Consider the following 24,330-nt stretch of genomic DNA (forward strand, 5'->3'; position numbering starts at 1 on the left):
TGTTTGTTTGTTGACTTATAAGAGGATTTCCCACTGACATGAAATAACCAAGAAGTCTAGGTTGGCTTGCCAATGAACTCTAAACTTTACCTACTTCTGATTACCTAGAGATTCCCAGTACAACATGGTCAGGGATTTTGTGTTTTGTGGGGTGGGGTTTTGTTTGTTTGTGTGTGTGTGTGTGTGTGTGTGTGTAGAGAGAGGGGGGGAGAGAGAGAGTTTAGAGGATAAAACTCACGTTCTCATGGCAAGCACCTTATTAAACAAGTTATATTCCCAGTCTTTGACTTTGAAAGAAAACAATTAGTATACAAATTACTTAAAGTCTGAAACAATTGCATAGCACTAGCCATCCAAATAGAAGGACTACCAAGATGCAGGAGGGAATCAAGACAGAAATTAAGTGTTAGGAAAAAGCTTCCTCTTGGTCCCTAAGCAGCAAAATGAAAATGGCTAAGTCCTTGGTTCTTTCAATATATTCACTTTGAATAAATTTATTAAAGATTAAGATAGAAAACCTTTTTAGTTCAAATAAAACTTTTATTTATTAAGCAGTTTTATTTGTTTTTTATTTTGTTGTTGTGATAGACTAAATAGTACTCACAGTTAATTGTGTTAATGAACTAATAATAATTGCATTAATAATTATGTTAATAACAATGAAAGATAAGTTAAAATGTTTTCTCTGTCATTTAACAGTGTATTTTTTTGAGAGTTTCATACATGCATATAATGTGTGTATCCGCCAACCCCTCTCCCCTTCTCCTCCTCTTCCCTGGCTATGCCTTCCAATGTCACCAATTTAAGGAGGTTTTTTGTTTGTTTATTTTGCTTTTTTTAAAAACCCACTGAGTCCACTCAGTGCTGCCTGTGTGTGTAAGAATGCAGATAAATCTATTAGAATATGGGTTGCTTCTCAAGGGCCACATACTCGAAGATAATCCTTTCATAGCTAATTTGGCAGGCTAGTAAGAAGGATCACAGGACACAAACACTTGCCATTAAAATGTCTAGAGCCTGGAACTCAATCTCTGAAACCCACACAGGAGAATTTATTGCTCAAGGTTATCTTCTGACTTCCACACATATGTTATGATACCCGTGCACTCACACAGATGCCAACACACAGCAACTATGATAAATAGTCAAAATTAAACACAGTATAGAAATACACTTTCCATTTCCCTCTTAATGTGCATTTCCTTTGTATCTTACTCACTTTGCAATCTTCTTTGATCAGAAGACATTTGGTTATTTTGTCTTGGTGTGAATGGAGCATTGTAAACTGCTAGTTAGAATCCACAGGGATTTCCTTAAGGGCATTCTTTTATTTCGATTAAGATAAATTATATATACGGGATTTCTGAGAACATACATATTAGCAGATAGGAGGAAGCCCCATCTTAATCAATGCTTGTTGCTGACTATTCAGTAATGACTGGTTTTCTTATTAAAGTTCTCATATGAAGATCACCTGAAACAAAGAAGACTGTGAAGTATGAAGACACGCAAGCCTGAGCTATAAGCCCACTTCCTAAAAAAACAAAATTATAATATGGAGTAATATGAAGGCAAAGCTATCCCACGGCTAATTCATCTAGAGCCTGAAAACACCATCCTGTCCTACTCTGAGTCCCCGTTTCCCAAATGTCAAGCTTTCTTCTTACAGCTTTTCCCTAAGTGCTTCCTTCTTGGCTCATGCTCACACTTTTGGTGAGTCAAGGTTTGTGGGTTTTCTGAATAACTGCCCTTCCTCAGCCTTCTGGACTTTGTATTAGGTTTAGAGACCCCACTACTCCTGGTCTTGAATCTCATATCCACTTATGAAAAATGTTATTTTGAAGGATGTAGCAAAAGTGACTTTTGTTTTCCTGGAAGTCTCCTGTTTCAAAGGACTCAAAAGTGATTTGTTTATTTCGGAGGAAACGGAGACCATTTGGTGATGACAGATTTATTGGTTAAGTGGACATCGCACAAAAGCACTTTCCTTACAGCTCACGCTCTCTTCTAACCGCACTCTAAATGTTCAAGATAATGTGTGCTTTGGCAAATCAAACCCATGCAATTCAATACAGTCACATTTCTAAATGTGCAAGATTTTTTTCATGTACCTGAAGAAAAGAAGAGAAAGTGGATTATCCTATATTAAGACAAAAAAAGCTGATAACAAACATATTTTGAAATATATTTTGGAAGTAATATAAAGATAATAGAACAAACCAGGATGAATCATAAGGATTTAAGAATGATATCTGATATTTCAAAAACCCACTAGAAACAACCTCCCGGTATACCAGCTCATGAAATACTTTAATAAACATTACTATTATATATTTGTCATCTATCAATGGTACATTCATAATAGTTTAAGACTAGGCATGAATTCCAGAAAGGACCAAATTACTGTTCCTGAATATGTGATCAGTATTTACTAAGAAGAACAACTCCACACAGAAAAAACATTAAGGTCTCATCCATGAAAACACATTCCTTCCAGGATTAATTTAAAGTAGAATAAATGTCTTACTATGTTTTCACATGGGTAGACTAGCCATTGAATAATAGAGACCAGGATACTCTGCCTGTACACCAGCACAATCCTTACATTTGAAAGAATCCAGGTTAATTAATTTAATATCTATAAGCAAAGGTTCAGCTATGTGGTATCTTCATAAATATAAGGAGGCAACTTCAGAAATAATTATACATAAGGTAGGACTAGGAAGGACCCTTATCAAAAACACCATTATATGCAGATCTTAAAATTGGTACTCTGGTCCTCAATTTTCTCATCTTCAAGACAAAATGGATGACTTTGCTGGGTTTCAAACTCCCTTCTATTTCTCTTATTTTAAGATGCTGAAGATCAAATCACAGGCCTTGCACACAGAAGGCAAGCTCTCTACCACAGAGCACCTAAAGAGTATTTATGATTTCATAATGATGTTCATGAAAACCTTAGTGCATAATACAAAGGAATGTCTAAATGGAAAGAATTAATAACATTAATAAAGATATCCTGGAAACAGATTCTGTTAATGATTATAGGATCCTAAATCATACCCTACATTTGATATTATTTAACCAGGCCTATTATTTGTTCCTCCAAAGGCCAAGTCTTGTGAATTTTCAAGCATATATTACTAAAATGCAAGACAGGATGAGAGCAGTTGACACAGGTATCAGTCATTCTTTTTCTGAAATCTCTTCATATTATCTGGATTTTAAAGTCGTCGGTGGACTGTTTATCATATCAGTTCAGTATTTGTTTCCATCTGAGTCTACACCAAGGAACTAAAGGTATTTATTCATTTTGGTGTACCCTCAGCATTGAGCCTCAGCAGATATGTGGAAGTATGTTATATATACTGGACTGAATGCCCTAAGAGAATCCCAAACCTATAAAAAACAGCTATTGCATAGGTGTGGGTTGGGGATGTTGGACTAAGACAAGATATGCTATCATCCTAATTACCATTCCTCAAAATAACCCACCCTTCATTGAATTAAAAAATAATCCAGCTTTGATCAACAAGTACCAATGACACTTGCTAAGTTTAAAAGATGATACAAGATAAGGTGTTTCTATTATAAAATGTAAAAGAAGAAAGTTCAAAATATGTGAGGAAACAGAAAAAATGTAAGGAGATACTTATCTGTGTCCAGAGAATAACACAACTATTTTATGAAGAAACCCCTTAATAGGATTATACATGTGACTGCTATGTTGAGTTTGTCATCTCTAGCTCAGCATTTCTCCTGGATACAGTTAAATTATGAATTCACTTCATCCCATCCTATTTGAATAACATATTTAAATTTCCTATTAGTCTAGTTTGACTTTCTCATCTAGAATTTTCAAGTCACATATTATTAATTATATATAGTAATTATTATTATTATAATTACCTATTATTGCCTATGATTATCTATTGTTATTACCTGAGGGCAGGCATTAGTATACTTCCCTTAACAATGTATTGTAGTGTCTTTGATATATGTGTTTCATAGCTATGCTTCCAAGGTTATTATTTTTTTAGTTATAGTATCTTACCTTTACTTAATTGTCTATGGAGGAAACTATAAAACTGGGAATAATATCAATGTCTTAATCCAAAGTAGATTATCACATCCACCCATATACTTGCTGAGATCTACCAATAACATGAGTAAAATCTCAGTGAAAAAAATGAACTCATAAATTTTAATCACTGTAAACCAGTAAAATATTTCCCCTGTCCTCTACCCTGCCAATAAAACTTTATTACAAATTATTTTTTGTCTGGACTCACTCTCTTCCAAAAGGCCCGTTGTAAAAATGATGTCTGCCTTGATAGTTATTTGTGTTTCTCTCTCTTTGTTTCTTTCTCTCTCTCCCTCCTTCCCTCCCTCCCCCCTCCTTTCTCTACATGTGTGTATGTGTGTGTGAGTGTGTGTATGTGTGTGTGTGAGTGTGTGTGTGTGTGTGTGTGTGTGCGTGCGTGTGTGTGTGTGTGTGTGTGTGTGTGTGTGCTTTCTGTGTTCCTTAGATTATCCAGGCTAATTGCAGTCATTAACTTTTTCTACTTTTTTTACTTGGATAAATTCTTTTAAGTCGTAAAAGTTGCAAATATTAATCCTCAATTATTCTCTATTAATTAATTCATTCACTGATGAACAGCCTGCTGCCCACAGGAGCAGAGCTCTGCGGTTGCGGGTTGCAGCAGTTTATTGAGTAATGTGTGGCTAGAGCCCAGCAGCCCAGATGCCTCATATACATGTGAAACTCCCGTATTTCACTCTTCCCTGCATTTGCTGCTTCCGTATGCCAAGATGAACAAGCTATTCTTAATTTCTGTATTAAAAAAGAAAGAATACTCTCTTTTCATTACTTCTGCTTTCCTTTAGCTACCTGACTTACACTTTTGGAATTCAGACCAAAGATTACAAAAGATAGGACCTTTTGAGAGACTTTGTACTTTAATCATGCTATGTCATTAATTGCCACTGTCTGATTTTATTAACTTTTCATACTTTCTCCCTGGAAAAATTTAGCTTAGTTCCTGGCATGCTCCCCACCCTTTCCCAGAAAAATGTTCTCCTCCCCATCCCTCTAGAGGCCTAAAAGAATCTCCCTAGTTGACCTTACATTTTTTTAATATGCTTTATTGTTTGGTTCACTACTTCCAAAATTCTGTTTTTTATAGTTATACCCATTGTTACATGCTTTATTTAATTTTCATTGTGTATTGATAATTAAAAGACTTAATACCTCCAACTATGTATTTATTCTGATAGCTGCCTAAGATTTCACATATATATTTCATATATACATATATACATATATATATATTCAGCTAATAACAGTTTTAAGATGTTACAAATATAAACATTTCTACAAAAAGCCTTTTAGGAAAGTAGAGTTTTTTAAATATCTTATTTTCAGATGTGTTTTGTCTTCTTGTTGTATTTGATTTCTCTGAAATTCTTTCATTGTTGAAAGATTCACGTCCTCAATGACTGTTCACTATCTAAATGTTAAATTAGACTTCTGTGTTTCTAGGTAATGGAAACATTCCGTACCTGCACTGCCCAGTTCATTAATAAGCAGCTATGTGTGGCAACTAAACTTTTGAATCTTTATCAATTTAATTTTTATTTTTTAATTTTTCATTTAAATGGTCACAGATATCCAGTAGCTATTCTGCTACATAGCATATTGTTGGTGATAATTGCCGATACACAATTACTTCTTGATGATTGGTCTTATTATATTGAAAAGTCATGTCTACCATATGTAGAAAGGATGATATGAAGAACATTTCATTCAAGACACAAGACTATCTGGATAGGTAGTTCGCAGCACTAGTCAAACACTGGAACCGCCTAGGAACTTTTCTTTTTTACAAGCGACCGACAGACCTAGGCAGATGCAGGTAAGTATGCTCAACCAAAGGACTGAAGTCTGGTACCCCTGTGGTTGAATTAGGGAAAGGCTGGAAGAAGCTGAGGAAGAGGGTAACTCCATAGGAAGACCAGCAGTCTCGTCTAACCTGGACCCCTGAGATCTCTCAGACACTGAGCCACCAACCAGGCAGAAGACACAAGCTGGTATGAGGCTCCCAACACATATACTTCAGAGGATTGCCTGGTTGGTCTGGCCTCAGTGAGAGAAGATACACCTAACCCTCGAGAGACTTGAGGCCACAGGGGATGAAAAGGCCTTTCAGGGTAGAGTGGGGCGGAGTGGAGTGAGGTGAGATTGGTGGGGTTGGATGGAGTGGGTGTGGCCATCCTCTTGGAGGCAGGGGAGGAAGAATGAAATGAGGGCAGAGCGGTAGGGAGATAATAACTGGTCTGTAAAAAATGAGTAAAGATAATAATAATAATAATAATAATTGGAGTAATATATATTCTTATTTCTGTGATGGTTTTCATACCATGTGTTTTGATCATATTTACCATCATTCCTACTTCCAAGTTCTCCCTGATCCAATGTCTCTGCCTTATCAGCTCCATTTGTATCCCTCCTGTTTTTTGAAGAGACTGTCATGCAACAGATGCCCTGATAGGTTGCTTTTAACATATTTCTGTTCCCTCCTTCACTGATGGTCTCTGTGCCTTTGGTTTAAAGACTTGTTGTAAATATGTTACTAAGAGAGGTAACATCACAGTAAGTTATTCTTTGTATCTTGAGTACATATGTCTTTTTATACTGATCTCAGTCTGTTTAAAATAGTTTGATGAGGGAGGGGAGGGTTACACTTATTGCTTGGTATAAGTTTAACATTGAGAGTGCAGTTAGAGATTATACTGGCTTAGGAAAGGGGCAGTAGTAAGTTCTCCTCTGGGTTCCTTGGCCTCAGCAGCTATAGTGTGTTGTCTAAGTTCATAGTACAAAGGTAAATTCCTATCTATTCATATGACCTAAAAATCCAATCTGACAGCTAAAATATACTAATGTCCAGATAAAACAATAAGCTGAAAGTTATCTAAAAACAATGAATAAAATATGATGGAAAAAAGATGACATAAAATGAAATTCCATATACCATGTGCTGATAAATATTGAACATAAGGATTGTGAACGCTCATTATTCTATTCCCTCTGCTCGTTTTGATTCCAAAAATCAATGTACCAAATGCCACCTCTACTTTATCTTCATCATGCTAAGTGAGAAATCAACATTTTCATGAAGTCTTTTATACTTCCATAGTATAAACCAGTATTAGTATTGATAATTATTTGTGACAAGGCCAGAGAGAGAGCTCAGAGGGCAAAGTTACTCTCTGCCTAGCTTGACATCATGGGAATGATCACTGAGATTCACATGGTGGAAAGGAAAAATGAATCCCGCAAGGTATTTTCTGACTTTTACTAATGACATAAATGGATGTGCTCATGCCTCTTTTAAACTATTATTGCTATATATTGTAAATATAAATAATACTATTATAATAAAACACTAATATAAATAATAGTATTTTGAATTATGTTCCAAATACTAGCAATATATTTTATGTGAAATATTTTTGGGCAAAACTCCTCTCCAAAATCAATTGGTACATCAGAGTTTAAATAAAATTTAATTCCACACAAGACTCAGTATATTCAAAGCTTTGTAATATCTTTGAAAGACATTACCTGTTCTAAGTGCCAAGTCTTATGATTGAATACCTATGCTATAAATGTAGATTAATTTCAAATTAATATAGAATTCCAAGCAGAGGAACAATAGTGTATGCTACAGAAGTTGAATTGATGGTCACAGGATATTTACTCCAGGAAATAATGAAATGGATTCCAGAAGTAATAAGGATAAGAAGGGAACAGATATAAACACTGATTGTGTGTTTGATCCATGTACATGTTTTGAAACACAGCCTACTAAGCCCAGAGTTGATGGGGAAAATGAGAGTGTTGGCTAAGATCATTACTCTGAAGTAACTTTAAAATTATAAATTAGGCTTAATTATTTGGAGGTGTGTCTAGATGGTAGAGCACTTGATTACATGTGAAAGGCTTGATTTTGATTCCTAACAAAACACACACACACAGAGACACTCAAAGGGGGGAGAGAGAGAGAGAGAGAGAGAGAGAGAGAGAGAGAGAGAGATGCACACATGCATGTGTGTGTGCAAATAGGATATTTTCTGTTTTTTTCCTCTTATTTTGAAATCAAGCTGTGTTTAAACAAGAAGCTGGAATCCCCATGTAAATTACCTTTATTTTTATAATACATCTATGTTTTAAGAGAATAGTGATAATTATGGAAAGTAAATACACAAGAGGTCAGTGTTGGTCCACTAAGGTTGTGAGGTTAACTCTATTCAGAAGAGTAGATGAATCTAGTATTTACAAATTGTCTGGGAGGTGGGTGTGAACAAGACAGGAGGGGATCAAGGAAAGCATTTGTGCTGAGAATAAATAAAAGGGATAGTCTGTACTGGTTATAGAGAATGTGGTTAATTTAAAAAGTCAATAGATTTAGCAAGGACAGAGAGGGAGGAAGGGAGGGAGAGAGGGAGAGAGGGAGGGACAGAGGGAGGGAGGGAGGGAGGGAGAGAGAGAGAGAGAGAGAGAGAGAGAGAGAGAGAGAGAGAGAGAGAGAGATCAAAAACACAGGCATTTATATATACAAAGACATTTATAGTATAGGAAAACATCATTTAACAAAAAATAGAAATTAAAATTTCAAAACAAAATAATATCTCAAATCCCAAATGGTTACACAAAATATTTATGTACAGGGATCCTACTGTTGTGACTTTGTTTTTGTAAATATCTATTATTTACAATGGCTCATCTCTATTATAGGATATAAAATAAAGAATTCTCAGGTATATTGTGTGATATGTCTAAGACCCATGCAATTCTGTCTTTATTGTGAGGAGAAACATAATTATAAATTCAAGCTAATGCATTTTACCAGTATCTATATTCATAAAAGGAGAATGAAAAGTAGCCATGACAATAGTTCAGAGAAAAATCTATTTACACCTAAGTAAAGCACTTTGTCAATTACACTTTGTTAATTGATAATCGTAAGTGCTTTTTCCAGAGGATTAAGATCTTAAGGTTTGAAACTGAAGTTTGACGTTGGGCTTAAGGCTGTAATCGGACTCTAGAAATCAGCTATCCATTACTGGGTGGAAAAGACAAACCCTACCTAGCTTCACTGGGCACCTCCCATAAGCTAAGAGAAGCTCTTGCCATGCTGAGTAATGATTTGACTCCCTCTGAGTAGCAGTCCAGAGTCCAGTGATCCACTAAACAATTAGAGTTTATAATGCACCAAGTAAACTGAGAAATCAATCTATCTTGGAGGAGAGGCTAATGAACTGTACGATGCAATTAGTTCTTTCCCGTTATTGCTAAGTCCTCAGTCACTGGGCATGTAGCAATCTTTCTTTATCCTTAGATGTTTTGTGGTAAGCCAAGGAGCAGTCCCTTGTTTGAGAACATCACATTACAGGGACTGTACCGTTGTGAATTCAGCAACTTTGAAAGAAATTAAATCTTCATTGAGGTTGCTAATACTGTATTTTAAGATATGCAGATTTAATACTGTTAATTATTCAAAACCAAGTGCTGAAGACCATCATTTATATACACATAAAATGTTTTTTAGAGCATTTCTGAATTTTCCACATTGAAAGGTGGGTACCACGCATGAAAATAAACTAAATAAAGTGAATGTAGCTCATGTTAAAACTTAAAACTCCAAGGAGTTTTGCTATTCCGTGTTACTTTCATCTGAGCAGTATAAGTCAGGAATGCAACTATACACAAGGAGACACGTATATTATTTTCTTTATACAAAGAAGCTATCGCCAAACCAAACTCATGGGAATTCTATGTGAGGTATATTTTCTGGAGTACTTTTTGTTTAGGCTTATCATTGGTTGGCAGTTAAGCTGGAGTAGCTAAAAGAACAATGAGCTACAGCCCTGTAACAAACCACCCAAGATAGCATGAAAATGTCCCCTCCCGGTTAACTGAAAGTGGAGGTTCCAGTCCATGTATGAATTTGGTTAACTGGAGCCCTGTCTCTTGACTGAAGAATAGTCCAAGGTGAACGAACTCATGTATATGCATGTGTGAGTGTGAGAGTGCATGTGTCTGGGTATGTGTCTATGTCTGCTCCTGTACAATTTTATCCTTTTTTTTTGTCCAGTATATAATGTGATTAAAAACAGGAGATACTCAAGACTGGAAGTAAAGAGATCCCCAAGCAGTAGAGACTGCAGGTTGGGGATGTCTTATATCGTCAGGCTAAACATGTCTTGTATTTCAGAAAGATGCCATTGAAATTATTCTAGGGATGGTGCCGATTGTTTTCAGTCTGTAGCATTCAATTAGGCAAACAACTCTTTTTATCCTAATATCAATAATAAAGGAAAATAGATATCATAAAGCAGGCTGTTTTTGACAGGACGTGAAAAACACACAGGGTAACTAACTGCCCTCTTCATGGATGATAAGATAATAAGTAATACAGAGAGAGCTAGACATTGGCGCCTTGTGCATGTTCATTCGGCTGGGAGTCCCCAGGGAAAGGAGGTACAGTGGAGTCACATTTCAAGCCCACAGTGACACCTAGCAAGGCAGCACAGGACTTTTGATTTAGCTTTGTGTTCCTTAAGAGTTCTCACCATATTCTTCCTTCTAGCCTAAATTCCTTTAGGTCAGATTTGAGGCTTTTCATCTTCAAGTTCCATGTGCTTGAACATATCATTACTTCTAGCCAATGCGCAGCAAGACTAAGAGACCAGAGGATGTGAAGCTTCGTGAGGGGTTGTTACCTGACCTATTGAAAATTCCAGCCTTTAGAGAACACCTCTGCCCTGAGCTTGTGCTGGGCACCAGAAAGCTCCCAGAATTTGTCACCTGTGGCTTTTCAAACCTGATTATGGACAGACCTTGGTGATTCTTCTTTCCTTCTTGCTTCCCTGCTTTCCCCATCACGTACCACTCATCACCAAATCATTATCAACAGCTTCACTCTCAGCTGCCCTAGGAGTGTGCCATCTCTTTCCTTGTCTGATATACTGAGTAAGGACTAAGATAAGCCCCTTGTGATGTATTAACTACTGGCTAAGTCTTCAAACACAGGAAACAGGTATCACTGCTTTTTATCTCGTCAAATAGATATGTTTTCAAGAATCATTTTGATAAAGCTTCACTTCCTAAAACCAAACTGTCCTGGAAGAAAAAGTGTGTGTGTGTGTGTGTGTGTATGTGTGTGTGTGTGTGTGTGTGTGTGTGTATGAAACTTTGGATACAAAGTGGTAATTCTTATTTTTTTTTAAATATTTTTATTTTCTATATTCTTTGTTTACATTCTGAATGATTTCCCCTTTCCCGGATCCCCCCTCCCCATATGTCCCATAAACCCTCTTCTCTCCATCCATTCTCCAATCACCTCCCTCCTTTTTTTCTCTGTCTCAAAGTGGTAATTCTGAAGTGTGAGCAGCAGCAGACTCCAGGCGTGGATGCCTGATTCCTGAACTCTGGCTTTCCTGGCATTACACTCTGTCTTACACTCTGCCTCAGAAGTTTACATCTACATTCTGTTGCGTTTAATACATCCAGACTCGTTTATATTTTCAATGAGGAAAAAAAAACCTCTCTTGTAAACACAGCTTATGGTTGGGGAGATTTTAATTGTTGAAGGCAGGAAACATACTGAGAGCTTGTTTTCACTTTGAAAAATATTAAATAGGGAGAGATACCACTTGATTTCAATATACTCTTGTCAGAAAGCAATTTCCAAGAGTTCTTATAACCTGAGGCTCACTTGCCAACTTACTGATGTTTTACCAAAATCACAGCAAAGTTTATTCATTTAGTGCCTAGAGTACAGGATGGAACAAATCAAATTTTCCCGAGAATTATTTCTTACCTTGTAAAATCAATGTTTTGTGGAATATTCTTTGCATCCATTTGATAAGGGAGCCCACCCATTGCACTTGTTTAAACTTATTGTGAATACATCTGTTTAACTTGCTGGTAGTTTCTAGGTAGCTAATAATTAATCACACCACCATGGTCTTGTGCAGTTCTGGCTGCCCAAGAAGCCAGTCTACAGACACTGCATACATTTTAATCCCTGCATTTGCAAGTAACTACAACAGTGTAGAAGTAAGTGTATTTTGGGTGTCATTTCTGGCAGAACTTTAAGGCTAGGTTTTCAAAGGGTAAAATCTAGGCTTGTAAAATTCAACTGGCACCTGCCAACTTAAGTTGGGCAGTCCTGTTTGTCTCTCTCCTCCAAACCTTGAGGTGATTCATCTGAATTATTTTCTAGCCCTTGGTCATATAAGACTGCTCTGTTTTCTTTCCTCCTCGGAATATTATGGAATTTTTTTGAAGTGTATAGATAAGAATGATCTAGAGAAACAGACAAAAAAAAAAAAAAAGACCACAAACACAGCAGGATCCTTGGCAGTTCTGACTTTGGTGAATATCATTGATCACCAGATCCAGCCTGTGGGAGTCTCCAAACAGCAGTGCAATCAGCAAGCATATTGTTTTATTTTATAGTAGAAACATTTAAGATATTACAACCTTTAATGCAGAAACTCTAATTCAGATATACTCCTATCAAGAAGCTTCATTTTGAATTTTTTCTTGGTATTAGTATGCATACTTATCTATAAGACTCAGTATAATGCATTATTCTAGCATTTGCTTTAAGTGGGGCTACTACATTTTACTTAATTGAAGAACCTGCCCTCACTTTCTTAACAACTGAGCTTTCTACAAAAATACAATCAAACTAAAAAAAAATCTATGAAAAGTAAACACTATCAATTTCAATACCACACAAAAATTAAATATTCCACACTCATACTTTTAATCAGTGCAGTTTACATGAGTTTTAATTAGCAAATTTATAACATTTAAAGCTATAAAAACAAATGTTATAGCATTCAAAAATATTTGAAACAAATTGGTTTCATGAAAATATAAAAGCGACTCTTTAATGTAAAGCTTTAACCAATAAATGGTTTTGTAGAAGCATGACTCTTGTAAATGTGCATTATTTCTCAACTAAAGTAAAAAATTCAAAGATTTAATTATTGTCTCCATCATTTACAATATCTTAAAATAATTAAACCTGGAAAGCAAGGCTAAATTTTAAGTGACCAAATAATAATATATATGTTAAAAGTAAATTGTTAATCACATACTATGCTTAAAATAGAAAAATCAAAACAATTTTTTTAGAGAGAACATCATACTAAGTGAGGTAACCCAGACTCAAAAGGTGAATCAGGGTATGCACTCACTAATAAGTGGATATTAACCTAGAAAACTGTAATACCCAAAACATAATCCACACATCAAATGAGGTACAAGAAGAGTGGAGGAGTGGCCCCTTGTTCTGAAAAGACTCAGTGAAGCAGTATAGAGCAAAATCAGAACAGGGAAGTGGGAAGGGTTGGGTGGGAAAACAGGGGGAGGGAAGGGGACTGATGGGACTTTTGCGGAGTGGGGGTCCAGAAAAGGGGAAATCATTTGAAATGTAAATAAATATATCAATAAATTTAAAAAAATGCAAAAAAAAGACATCTTTCACAAATCCTTTCTCAAAATGTATAATAACAATAAAAATTTTGCCTGGTCATTTTTGCTCACATACAGGCACAAGAAAACAGTAAATCTATAAAATATTTTTAGAAGTCATGCAAAAAACTGCCAATGTAGAGCACACAATTTATAGACAGTAATGTACAAATTTATAAATGTATTTAAATGGAAAACATAAGTATATAATGCATGGACATTCATAAATAATAGAATACTCTTAATTATAAATTTAAAATTTTGAATATAGAAGAAAAGTAATAATTACCCCATGTGAAAAAATATAAATGTCTATGCTCACCACATAATTTATGTCCATTTAACTATAAATTTGTCCAAGGGATTTACATTAAAATAATCTCAAGTATAAAAATAATTTCTGAGTTTTGAATATGTGCATGAATAGAACTGTTATGGATTGGTTTTATAAGACGTACATACTTTTGCTACGGAAATGGTTCAGTGAATAAAGATGTTTGTAGAGCGAGCCTGTGTCCTGAGCTTAATCTCACATGAAGGCAGAATGAGAGAACAGACTTAACAAAGTTGTCCTCTGATTTCCACATGCTCGTTGTGACACCTGGGTTCCCTCTACCCATACCATGACATACAGCTACATTAACAGTGAAGCGAGAAACGGTTTTTAAAGATTTACACACTGTGCAGGACAGTTTCTTAAAGGGCAAACAAATGCCTCATGCCTTTAGCATCATAATAAAACAGGAGAAAATTTTCAAGAAGACAACAGATTTAGAGTTATACTGACTTCAGACAGGTAATACCCAGGGTACACACTAAAGCCAGGATGTTGGAGACCGTTCTGCCGCATAGAGTAAAATATTCCATAACTATGGCCTCTGAGCCTCACTGATGACTGTGACTTAGCAATGATGTGTTTTGTTCAGAACTATGTGCTGTGACACCCTTTCTTGAGAGCTTCAGTTCAACATAGTTACTCAAACCACCATCCTTAAAAACAGCTTGGCAATTAGGGTAAACCTCAATGCTCTCTGCTGTCTTAATGTACTTTAAACATAATCAGTGCTAACCACAAAACTATGTCAATGTCTGAAACATACTAAAAATGTGACAGAAAATAAACAGGTTAAATAAGAAATAAGTTACTTATTTTGTTTTCAAGCTTGAGGACATATATTGTGTTCTGTGTCTCTTTCCTTCCTTCCTTCCTTCCTTCCTTCCTTCCTTCCTTCCTTCCTTCCTTCCTTCCTTTCTTCTTTCTTTCTTTCTTTCTTTCTTTCTTTCTTTCTTTCTTTCTTTCTTTCATTGTTTCTTTATTTCTTTCTCTTAAAAGTTCAAATCATTGGAATCAGTCCATAATACCATGTGCCCAAGGAAATGCCATTTCACTGGCCAACTAAGATTGATCCTTTTGGAGTTATGATTATAATCATCAAGGAATGAAGCTATTGCTAATATTCTCATCTCACAGGATAATTTTCTTCAGAAATGTATATTATAGAAGGTGCTGTGAAAATTAGAGGATGTGAAGGAAATAGAAATTTTGAACTATAAACAAAATGAGAGAGGCATCAGTTATAAATATTGGATCAGAAAATATTAAGACATTCTTATAAACCATTTTCCAATACACCAATGCTCTATGCCTTCTTTAATCTTTCATAGACTTTTAAATTTTTTATTCTTTTTTTTATTCGATATATTCTTTATTTACATTTCAAATGATTTCTTCTTTTCTGGCTCCCCACTCCCTGAAAGTCCCATAATCCCTCTTCCCTTCCCCTGGTCCCCCATCTAACCCTTCCCACTTCCCTGTTCTGTTATTCCCCTATACTGTTGCACTGAGTCTTTCCAGAACCAGGGGCCAATGGAGGAGTGACTTTTAAATTTTTACATCAGTGCTCAGATTATAAATCCTAAAATTCTATATTTAAAGTTAGAGAAAAATATTGCCCAAATCTAATTATAAATTAGATTTATATTATAGATACATTTATACGTAATTTTATATGTAATATAATTTTTATCTGAAAAAAATCTTAGCTTATGATGCCTATTCAGTTATTCATTCATGGGCTGACATCTTTCAGATGAAAAAAGTGACAGAAAAAATGGTTGCTTCATATGTAATTTTCGTTTGAAATTTTTCTTTGTTGTAACTATTAGGCCTTATCATGAATATAAATTACACTCTCTAGCACTATAACGAATGGGCTGTTTTTTGAAACACAGAAGGAAAATATAAATGATGGAATTTTTTCTTTTAGTTTTCTGTTTTGGGCTGTGCTTTCAGAATAACCACATAATGGCTTTCACTAATAATTATTATAAAATATAAATGCTTTCATAGGTAATGTCAGGGTTTAGTACTGGTGAATCTGCTCCCATTTCTCTCATTGATTGTTCTTTTCTTGAAAAGGAACAATAATCACAAAAAACATATCTGCAGGGAAATGCAAGCAATTTCTATTTGATCACTTTCAAGGTTAAAGACCGTGATTTAAAAGGAGTCCTCGATCTTGATGTTGAGAGTTGCAAAGTTGTTTGTTTTATTTTCAGAAAACATGATTGGAACACCTACGGATGTGATAGAGTCAGGGGAGCTAACCTTATTCTGAGATTAGCTTGTTGTATAGTTTAGATACAACACTTGTCATTCTGTATGGGCATACGCAGAGACTGACATAGTTTGGAACTAAATATTTTGTGTTATAATAGCAATCAATAGTTGTAACTTTACAAAAATATAATATGACTCATCCTCCCAAAATCCACATCCCCAAATCATTCATTGCATCTTTGGAATGATTGTAGTTATAAATTTATCCCTTAAAATAAAAACGTGCGCTTACTTTCATTAATCTAAGCTATCTACAGATTATGTAAACCATAATGACTACATAAAGATCGGTTAGATTAAGTGAGCACATCTATTTTAACAAAACTGAGCAACTCATGCCCACTAATATATTGCTTTGTGTAATTGAAGCCAAGAAGTTCACAGTATTTACAGACTTTTTTTTTCAGAATCACCTGGCTTGAACTGATTGTTTTAAGCACAGTTGTAACTTTAAGAGTCCCTTTGAAGGAGTGGCAGATGTTGGCTTTACTAACATTGCTGGAAAGGGTAGTTGGCTCAAAGTTATAAAATTGTTTAGCACATACTGTGAAAATGTTGTAAGTTTCTCTTAAAACTGGCTATTTTTAATTGTTAATTAAGTATAATGGAAGTCTAAAGTCTATAAACATTTGCTTCTATACTGGTAAGCTTTCTGTATTTGTATAAGTCTGCTTTTATGTAGGTTTTCAGAACAGAAAGACTGGACAGTATTTTATACTGAGATTGTTGCATTATTACTGTGGATTTAAATGTAAGGTTTATATACGATTTAACACTATTTCCTGGTGCTTATTAGAAATTAACTCAGTTATCACGCATACACTGGTAGGAGACTTGTTTTGAACATTGCCAGAGATTAAGGCACTGTCTATATTGCCAACTAAAAATATACAGTCATTATAAAATGCCTAAATAAAGAAATTGTTGCTATGATGCACGATTTAGTTTACATCTAATATAGTCCTAAATTTCAGATTGTCCAATATAATTTATTGAACATTAATTAATTATGAAGGGATATAATAGCCAAACTGTGACAAGTAAGGCTTATGTATTGATAACAGATTGTAACTATTTTCAGTTACTTTGCTGTCTCGTAAATCAAAATGTTTTCCCAATGCTATGAAATGATTTGACCTTGAATTGAATGTTCACTGCATAAATTTAAGTAGCAGAAAGAATGGCTTAGAGTTAAGCATACCTATGATCAAACCGTTAGTAACTCAGAGACTGAAGACATCAATTTTATTTTCAATAGTGTACCAAGAAAATTGATGCATGACTTTGATAGTCTATCAATGGGACCATTCATTCTAAGTCAACCCCAGTGACATTATCCTGCCTAAAGATTGTATTTTCCTTCTATAAGATGGAAAACGTATTAATACACTATGACATTGGCACAAATGTTTATTCTCTTTTGCTTGTTTTGGTGTTTAAATGAGTTTTACAACATAAACAACTCATAAAAACAAGGTTCCCTTTGCTGTGTACTTATTGCCCCTGATAAAGTTAAGGGAAACTGATGTTAGTCAATATTCAAACCGTTTTTATTAAAATAAATTGAGGAAGTCAGTTTTCAGTCTCACTCTCCCTGTTTCCCCAACCAAAAATAACTTGTGCCTAAACAAAACTTCCTTAATGTGCACAAATAATCTTTAGCGCACTGGTTCAGCTAAGAAGCAGCACAGTTTCCCCCTTGCGGAAAGAAAACACAGAATCAGAGCTTCTGGTCCTTCCTGAAGGAACTACCAACCTGCTGAGGCAATCCGTGCATTTCTGTTCATAAATGTCCAATCTGGGAGAACACAGTGCATTCTAATGCCTTCTTAGGAACCTTTTCAGTATCTTGGGATTTCACATACAGTTAGCGATAACCAGTAAACAGAATGACAATGATGGCCACGTTCTTAGACATAACTATTCACGATCAAGCATTAAAAGTTCACCCTGGACCTAGAAAATAACATCCAACAGCGAGGCTGGGTAGGAAGGAGTCACCCAACAGTGAGGTCAGGAAAAGTTCCTATCAACTTTCAACATGTTACAAAATACGCAGCCCTTACTATACTGTCCGACACTACAGAACACCTTGACTAAATTGTTTAAAATGGTATTTTTTTCAATTCTTCAAACTAATGCCTAGAATTATGAGTTCTAACTCTCAAGCTACTAACCCAGAAGATTGAGTATATGCGAACATTCCACTAGTGAAGTAACATCTTCCAAAATCTGTATCCAGGTTGCCTTGTAACTACAGAGAAGATTCAATGAAAGAAAGATAGAAAGAAAGAAAGAAAGAAAGAAAGAAAGAAAGAAAGAAAGAAAGAAAGAAAGAAAGAAAGAAAGAAAGAAAGAAAGAAAGAAAGAAGAAGAAGGAGGAAGGAAGGAAGGAAGGAAGGAAGGAAAGGAAGGAAGGAAGGAAGGAAGGAAAGAAAGAAGAAAGAAAATGAAAAGTATTTACAATGAGGAATAAAGTTAAGAGCTTTGTTGTGTTTCCTGGAAATTGTCAGTTTCTCTGTGCTGCCAGGATGCACTGGCTACTGAACTTCCAGACCCTTGAATTCTTCTGAGAAGCTCCCTTTTTGTTGGGCTGCTCAAGTTACCCAGACCTTCTCTGCATCTTCTTCCAGCACTGTCAGAGCTCTTACCCATCAGCTCCCTCCACTGCATCTCAAAACACTACTCAATTGATGAAGGCTTTTATTTTCTGCAATCGAAGTTCAAACATTTTGTTTTAGTTGGTTGGTTGATTTGGGTTTTTTGCTTGTTTTGTTTTGTCCTAGGTTAGCACCATATGAGTGTAATTATTATGAGAATACTCTTTTGTCAAGTCCTTATCTATTTATTCACAGTTTTCAGATGTATTCCTTAAACACTTCTAGATAATGTCTTTTTGACCAATAGATTGTTTTTTAATATAATTTTAAATAAGGTGCTATTTAAGGAACTCTGAAAGCAAAGTGTAAAAAAATTGTTTTAGGTTTCTATTATTTTCTTTCATTTTCTTTTTCTTTTTTCTTTCACTCTCTCTCTCTTTCTTTCTCTCTCTCTCTCTCCTCTCTCTCTCTCTCTCTCTCTCTCTCTCTCTCTCTCTCTCTCTCTTTCTTTCTTTCTTTCTTTCTTTCTTTCTTTCTTTCTTTGTTGTTTTGTCAAATCCAGTGTTAAAGTTCAAGATATTGCGCAATAATGTGGGAGCCCAGTTAAGGATAGGAAAAGCAGAGCTGTTCAGAGTTGGGAATTGAAAGGAAAAATGTCAAGGATAACTGCAGGCACGCACGCAAGCACGCACGCACGCATGCCCAGGGGATGCAGCATCCCAAGGAGGACAACCCTCCCAACCCCACGGATGGACCCGCCACGCTCCCTTAACCAATTTCACATAGTGTCACTTGCTCTTTTTGCACCACTTCTGGAAAATTGATTTGCGATCTTGGAGCGCTTTGAAGGGCTGGATGTAGATATATTAACTCCAGCGAAACACGTGCTCCCGAATTACAGGGCAGATGCTGCATGGATGAATTCAGCCACCCGAGAGAGGAAAGGCTAGCTGCTTCACAGTTTGTCTTTCCTGAGAACCATCCCTTGTCTCCCCGCATATTCCTAGTCCAGAGCGCACTCTCTCCCCAATGTAGTTTTGATGGCACTCACCTGAGCTGTCGCTTTTCCTTTTGCTGCCACTTCTCTTCTCTACTTCTGCTGGTGACAGCGCTTGACGGCCATAATCCCCTGGTGCGCACGCGGCCCCCGGTAGGGGTGCTGGAGCCCAGGCTAGATGAGTTGGAACACAGGACTGGAGGGCTGCTTCCCAGCTCCGGGGGCCCTCCAGAATCAGGCTGCAGGCACAGGCTGTGCCGGGCCGCGCTTGGCGGGGAGGACATCTGCGGGAGGTGCCAGTTGCTTTGCAGAGCCTGGTGCTGCTGCTGCTGGTGGTGGTGATGGTGGTGGTGGTGGTGGTGGTGGTGCCCCCTGTGATGCTGGCTGGCAAACATGCCCTCCTCGTTGGGGTATCCCGCGATTATGCAAGATGAGGAAGATGTGGAGAGTTCGGGGTAAGACATGTGGTCAGATCTTCCATGGAGGGCCAGAGATGACTGCGAGAAGGGGTGCAAGCCTTGCGCTGTGGCGTGGGGGCTGCGCAGGCAGCCAAAGAGGGGGTGTTCCATGGCATGCAAGTCTCGGCTTCCAAGCAGAAGACTTCACGATGGTCCCAAAGTCCACCAAGCGCTGTCACTTTTCACTAGAAATCCTAAGCCTTTCCCCTTCACTTAAAGCCGCGCGCCTTTGAGCAGAGCCGGCTAATCCCAGTCCCGAGCCTTAACGGCCAGTCTCCTGCACGCATAAACACTAGGACCTGGAGGAGCTTCCCTGCAGCTGCTCAGATGTCAAGTGTGGGAGAGGTGGAAGCCAAAAGAAGGTGGTCCCAGAGAACTGCTTTCAGGGGGGAAATGGCTCCGAGAGGTTATAAATAGAGTGTAATGTGAGCTGGGGGCTGGCTTAGGAGCCCAGCGCTGACCACATGCAAACTCCCTCCAAAACTCCCGCTCAGTCAGCGCCACCGTGCTCTCTCATTTCCAGTTCCCAATTGCTGGCAGGCAGGACACGAGCGGCTGCTCCACGCCCGTCCGTCGGGCCCTGGGAGCTTCCAGGACAGCTAGTGGTGCACCCAGAGCCTCAGCCTCTCAGGGCCACCGCGATCTGTCACATAGGTTCCCATGGCCAGACACAGAGGCACTAGGTTTCGCTAAGCTAGCACCCAGTGTCTCCGACTCTCTCACTGTTCTTGGAAACTAGATCTGTTAGCCTTGGTGGGGGTCGGGGTCACCTGCAGGAGCTCCCTGACCTTGCGGATCACAGAGAACTCAGCTACAGTTCAAGAGAAGGGAAAGAGCTGAGTCAGTCTAGCTTTTCAAACTCCGAGGCCACTGGCAGTTCCCGCGTCCAGGGGCACTTTGTTTTTTCCTTTTAGGTGTCTGGGAATAGACTGTTAGAAAACCTAGCGCCAGGGCGAGGGTGGTAGGGCTGTGCACCAAGTATGGCACAGCTACTCTGTGTGCGGAAAGGAGAGATATCCAGTGGGGTGTGCGTGACGCAGAGGTGCATGCAGGGCTGGGCGCCTTGGCGGCACACGTGGGTTGCTCCAAGAGGTGTCCCTCTTCCTTCTTTTTCTAACCTTCCTCCCACCTCTACTTCTTTTTACCGGTCCAATTCGCTCATTTTTTTTTTTCATCATTCTCTCACCGAGGAAGTTTTTCTGGGTCAGGAATAACCCGAAAAAACTATGTCAAATGAGCAAGTATAATTTGCTTCACCCTCCGATCTTAACCCTACAGGAGCCATTTCCCAGCCCCCTCCTATCCTTTGAGAAATGAAATCTCTCTTTAGCTTACAGTTCTGTGGCTCTATGCATACATTCCGTTCCTCACCACTTTTCGGTTTTACAGATAGCAAACTTACTATTCCTTCAGAGTTGACCCTACCGTGATGGTTCATTTCCTCCAGGTTTACAGTCAGTGCTCCTGGAAATGAACTGCACGACGAGGCGCGGGTAAATTTGTGAGAGCAAAGGTTCAGGTTGATACAGCAGTTAGCTTGGCTGGCTACAGGGTCTACTGGAGGCCCTGTCTTTAACCCACAACAAGTTTTGGAGAATGAGGTGCAGGAAAACCTGTTCCTGCCTGTGTCTACCAGGGGGATGTCTGCAGGAGCCTTCGGTGTTCACAGCTTGGAGTGCATGCACCACTGTGGTTAACTGCCACATGTTTATTGTCTGGGTGACCAGAAGATGATGGCCAAGTCTTTGAAATTGCTAATGGGATTAATGAGCACAGCAACCTGAACTAGGCATCTGGTTTCAATTAGGAAAAGGTATTGATTAATTTTGGAGGAGCGTCCCTGAGGCAGAACCCTTCCCTCTGCCGCGCCTTCTGGCATCTTCAGTCTGTTGCCCTTTATTTTAAGAGGTTCTCCAGAAAAGGGACTTCCAAATAAACTTTAACATCCGTGTGAAAAGTCGAATTGTTTTTTCACTACTTAGAGATGGGGTGGAGTGGGGGTTGATCAGGAATTCCAAGATTTGTAAGCACTGCTTTCTTTAACGGAAATTGAGCCCTATTTTGAGGGAAATTAGTTTTGCAGACTTCGTTAGGGGGGAAAAAAAAAGAACCTAAAACTTTTGTTCACCAGCTGCTCAGCTTTTCAGTCTGAGGCCGAGCTGGGACCTGCAGCAAGTCTTTGACGGTAAGGCTCTCTGCCTGTAATTTGGGAATTTATCCTGAAAGGGGCTGCTGATCATTCTTGGGGTGCATGGCTGCTAGGAGCTTCAGGTACAGCAGGATGGCTTCCCGAACTTAAAGCTTAAGACTAATTATTTCTTCTGCCACTACCCACAACCTTGGCTTTTTCAGAATTACAAAAGAGAGTGGGAAACGTATCCCTCATAAAAGATGGGAATATATGTTGATTTTTCTGCTTTTTATGGTTTCAATATGCACTCTGATATTAAACGTAGAAGTATAAAGTGCAATGATAAATTTCCTCCCTATACTCACTTAGCATCTCAATGGATTCTGGGTTCTGAAAGCATTAAGGTTTTATTCAAACTGGAATTTCAGCAATTCCTCTAATAAACATAATCAAATGCTTGCATAGTGTACAGCATTGTAGGAAGTGTCGGTAAGGACTGACCAAAACACACTTAACCTCTAATGGTTAACAAAATGCATCAAAGTCTTTTCAGTGTGTTTTCTATAAACTACAGTTAAACTATTAGTAAAGGTAGAGTTGCATTTTACTAGGATGTTGCAGGTAAGAGTAACTAGCAAAAATCAAGTTTGATCTCCATAGAGGCTGGCATTTGGTGAGCCTGCCCAGTTTCCTCCCCCATTCACTACATCATACAGATGTTAACAGCATGTCCAGAAATTCCTCTATAATCTGCCTCAGTCAGTTTTCCTCTGGAAATATGAGGTCAGTAATCTGGGAAAGAAGAGGAAAAACGAGTTAGAAAAGGAAGGAACAGCTTGGAAAGGCATGCATTTGAAGGACACTATCAAGAAATGTCTTTTAACTTGAAGGCACAGAACATTAATTATTCCCAAGAATGATGAAGTTCAGATTTCTAACAAAAAGTATAATACAAGTAAAGTGTCACAGAAAAAGAAAAGGTGCTAAAAAGCAAAAGAAGCCAAGACACGCTTCTCTCAAAATTAAATATGGCTATCAAAGTTACATAATGTTTAAATACTACTAACTATTCCATAACTTTCAAAAACTTCATATTCTTAAAGCATTTACAATGATACAGAATTTTTGTTTTTACATCCTAAGTTTTGTGATTTAGGTTTAGCGTAGCAACAACAGAAAAGAAAATAGTAAACTTTCATCAGTAACTGTTTAATATTTGCACATGAAGTAGTCCAATGATTAATATGATTTTTCAGTAACATGGTGAATTGTAAAAATTTTAACAACCAAGGTATCTATGTCATTTGAGCTTTAATGTCTATTCTTCATGAGCATATATTTCAATATTCCTGAAAATCTCTGATATGTCAGCAAAAATATTAAATATAGGAGTATAATATCAAGGCATGCATTACAGCGTATAGGAAGTGTTTAGCTCTTGTGGAGATGTATAATCATAACTATTTTAACAATCATTAGAAGCTTTAATGCTAAGTATGTCTATTGTTTGGTGTGACCAAATGGAATATTTTTTAAAAATAGAATCTTTTATTTAAAGTGAGATTGAACTTATTTAATTTTTTTTAAAGACTCATGGCAACTTAAGAGTTGTTTGAGGGATGATGAGAATTAGCATCAAATCCCATATTTTTTCTTCTCATTGTACATAGTACATATAGTGTCTGAGGCTTAAATGATTAATTGAACGTAAGGATTACTTCGGATACTTATTTCGCATAGAAAATCCATCAGTGGTGTATTCCTTCAAGAACAATTATGTCCTCCAGCTCATTGCTTTGAAATTAAGGTTTTAAAAAATATAATAGTCAAAGTACTTAATGGCAGCTTAAGTGATTTATTACATAATCCATTTCAATTAAATTAGGAGGTACCTTTCTCCAGGTATTATGAATTACAAAATTTAATGGACAGATGTACTATATCTGTGTTTTATCTAGACATTTAAATATTT

At 37.2% G+C, this 24,330-nt stretch overlaps 1 protein-coding gene across 1 annotated transcript in view; it reads right to left on the minus strand.

The window, feature by feature from the left end:
• Positions 1-20,540, minus strand: part of Meox2 (mesenchyme homeobox 2) — a 59,390-nt gene extending 38,850 nt beyond the window's left edge. Inside the window, 2 exon segments of the mRNA XM_052184731.1 lie at positions 19,824-19,920; positions 19,922-20,540. Coding sequence (XP_052040691.1) covers positions 19,824-19,920; positions 19,922-20,338 — 514 coding nt within the window. The 5' untranslated portion in view covers positions 20,339-20,540.
• Between the last annotated feature and the right edge of the window lie 3,790 nt (positions 20,541-24,330).

Source organism: Apodemus sylvaticus, chromosome 6 (assembly GCF_947179515.1).
Source record: "Apodemus sylvaticus chromosome 6, mApoSyl1.1, whole genome shotgun sequence".
Lineage (NCBI taxonomy): Eukaryota > Metazoa > Chordata > Mammalia > Rodentia > Muridae > Apodemus > Apodemus sylvaticus.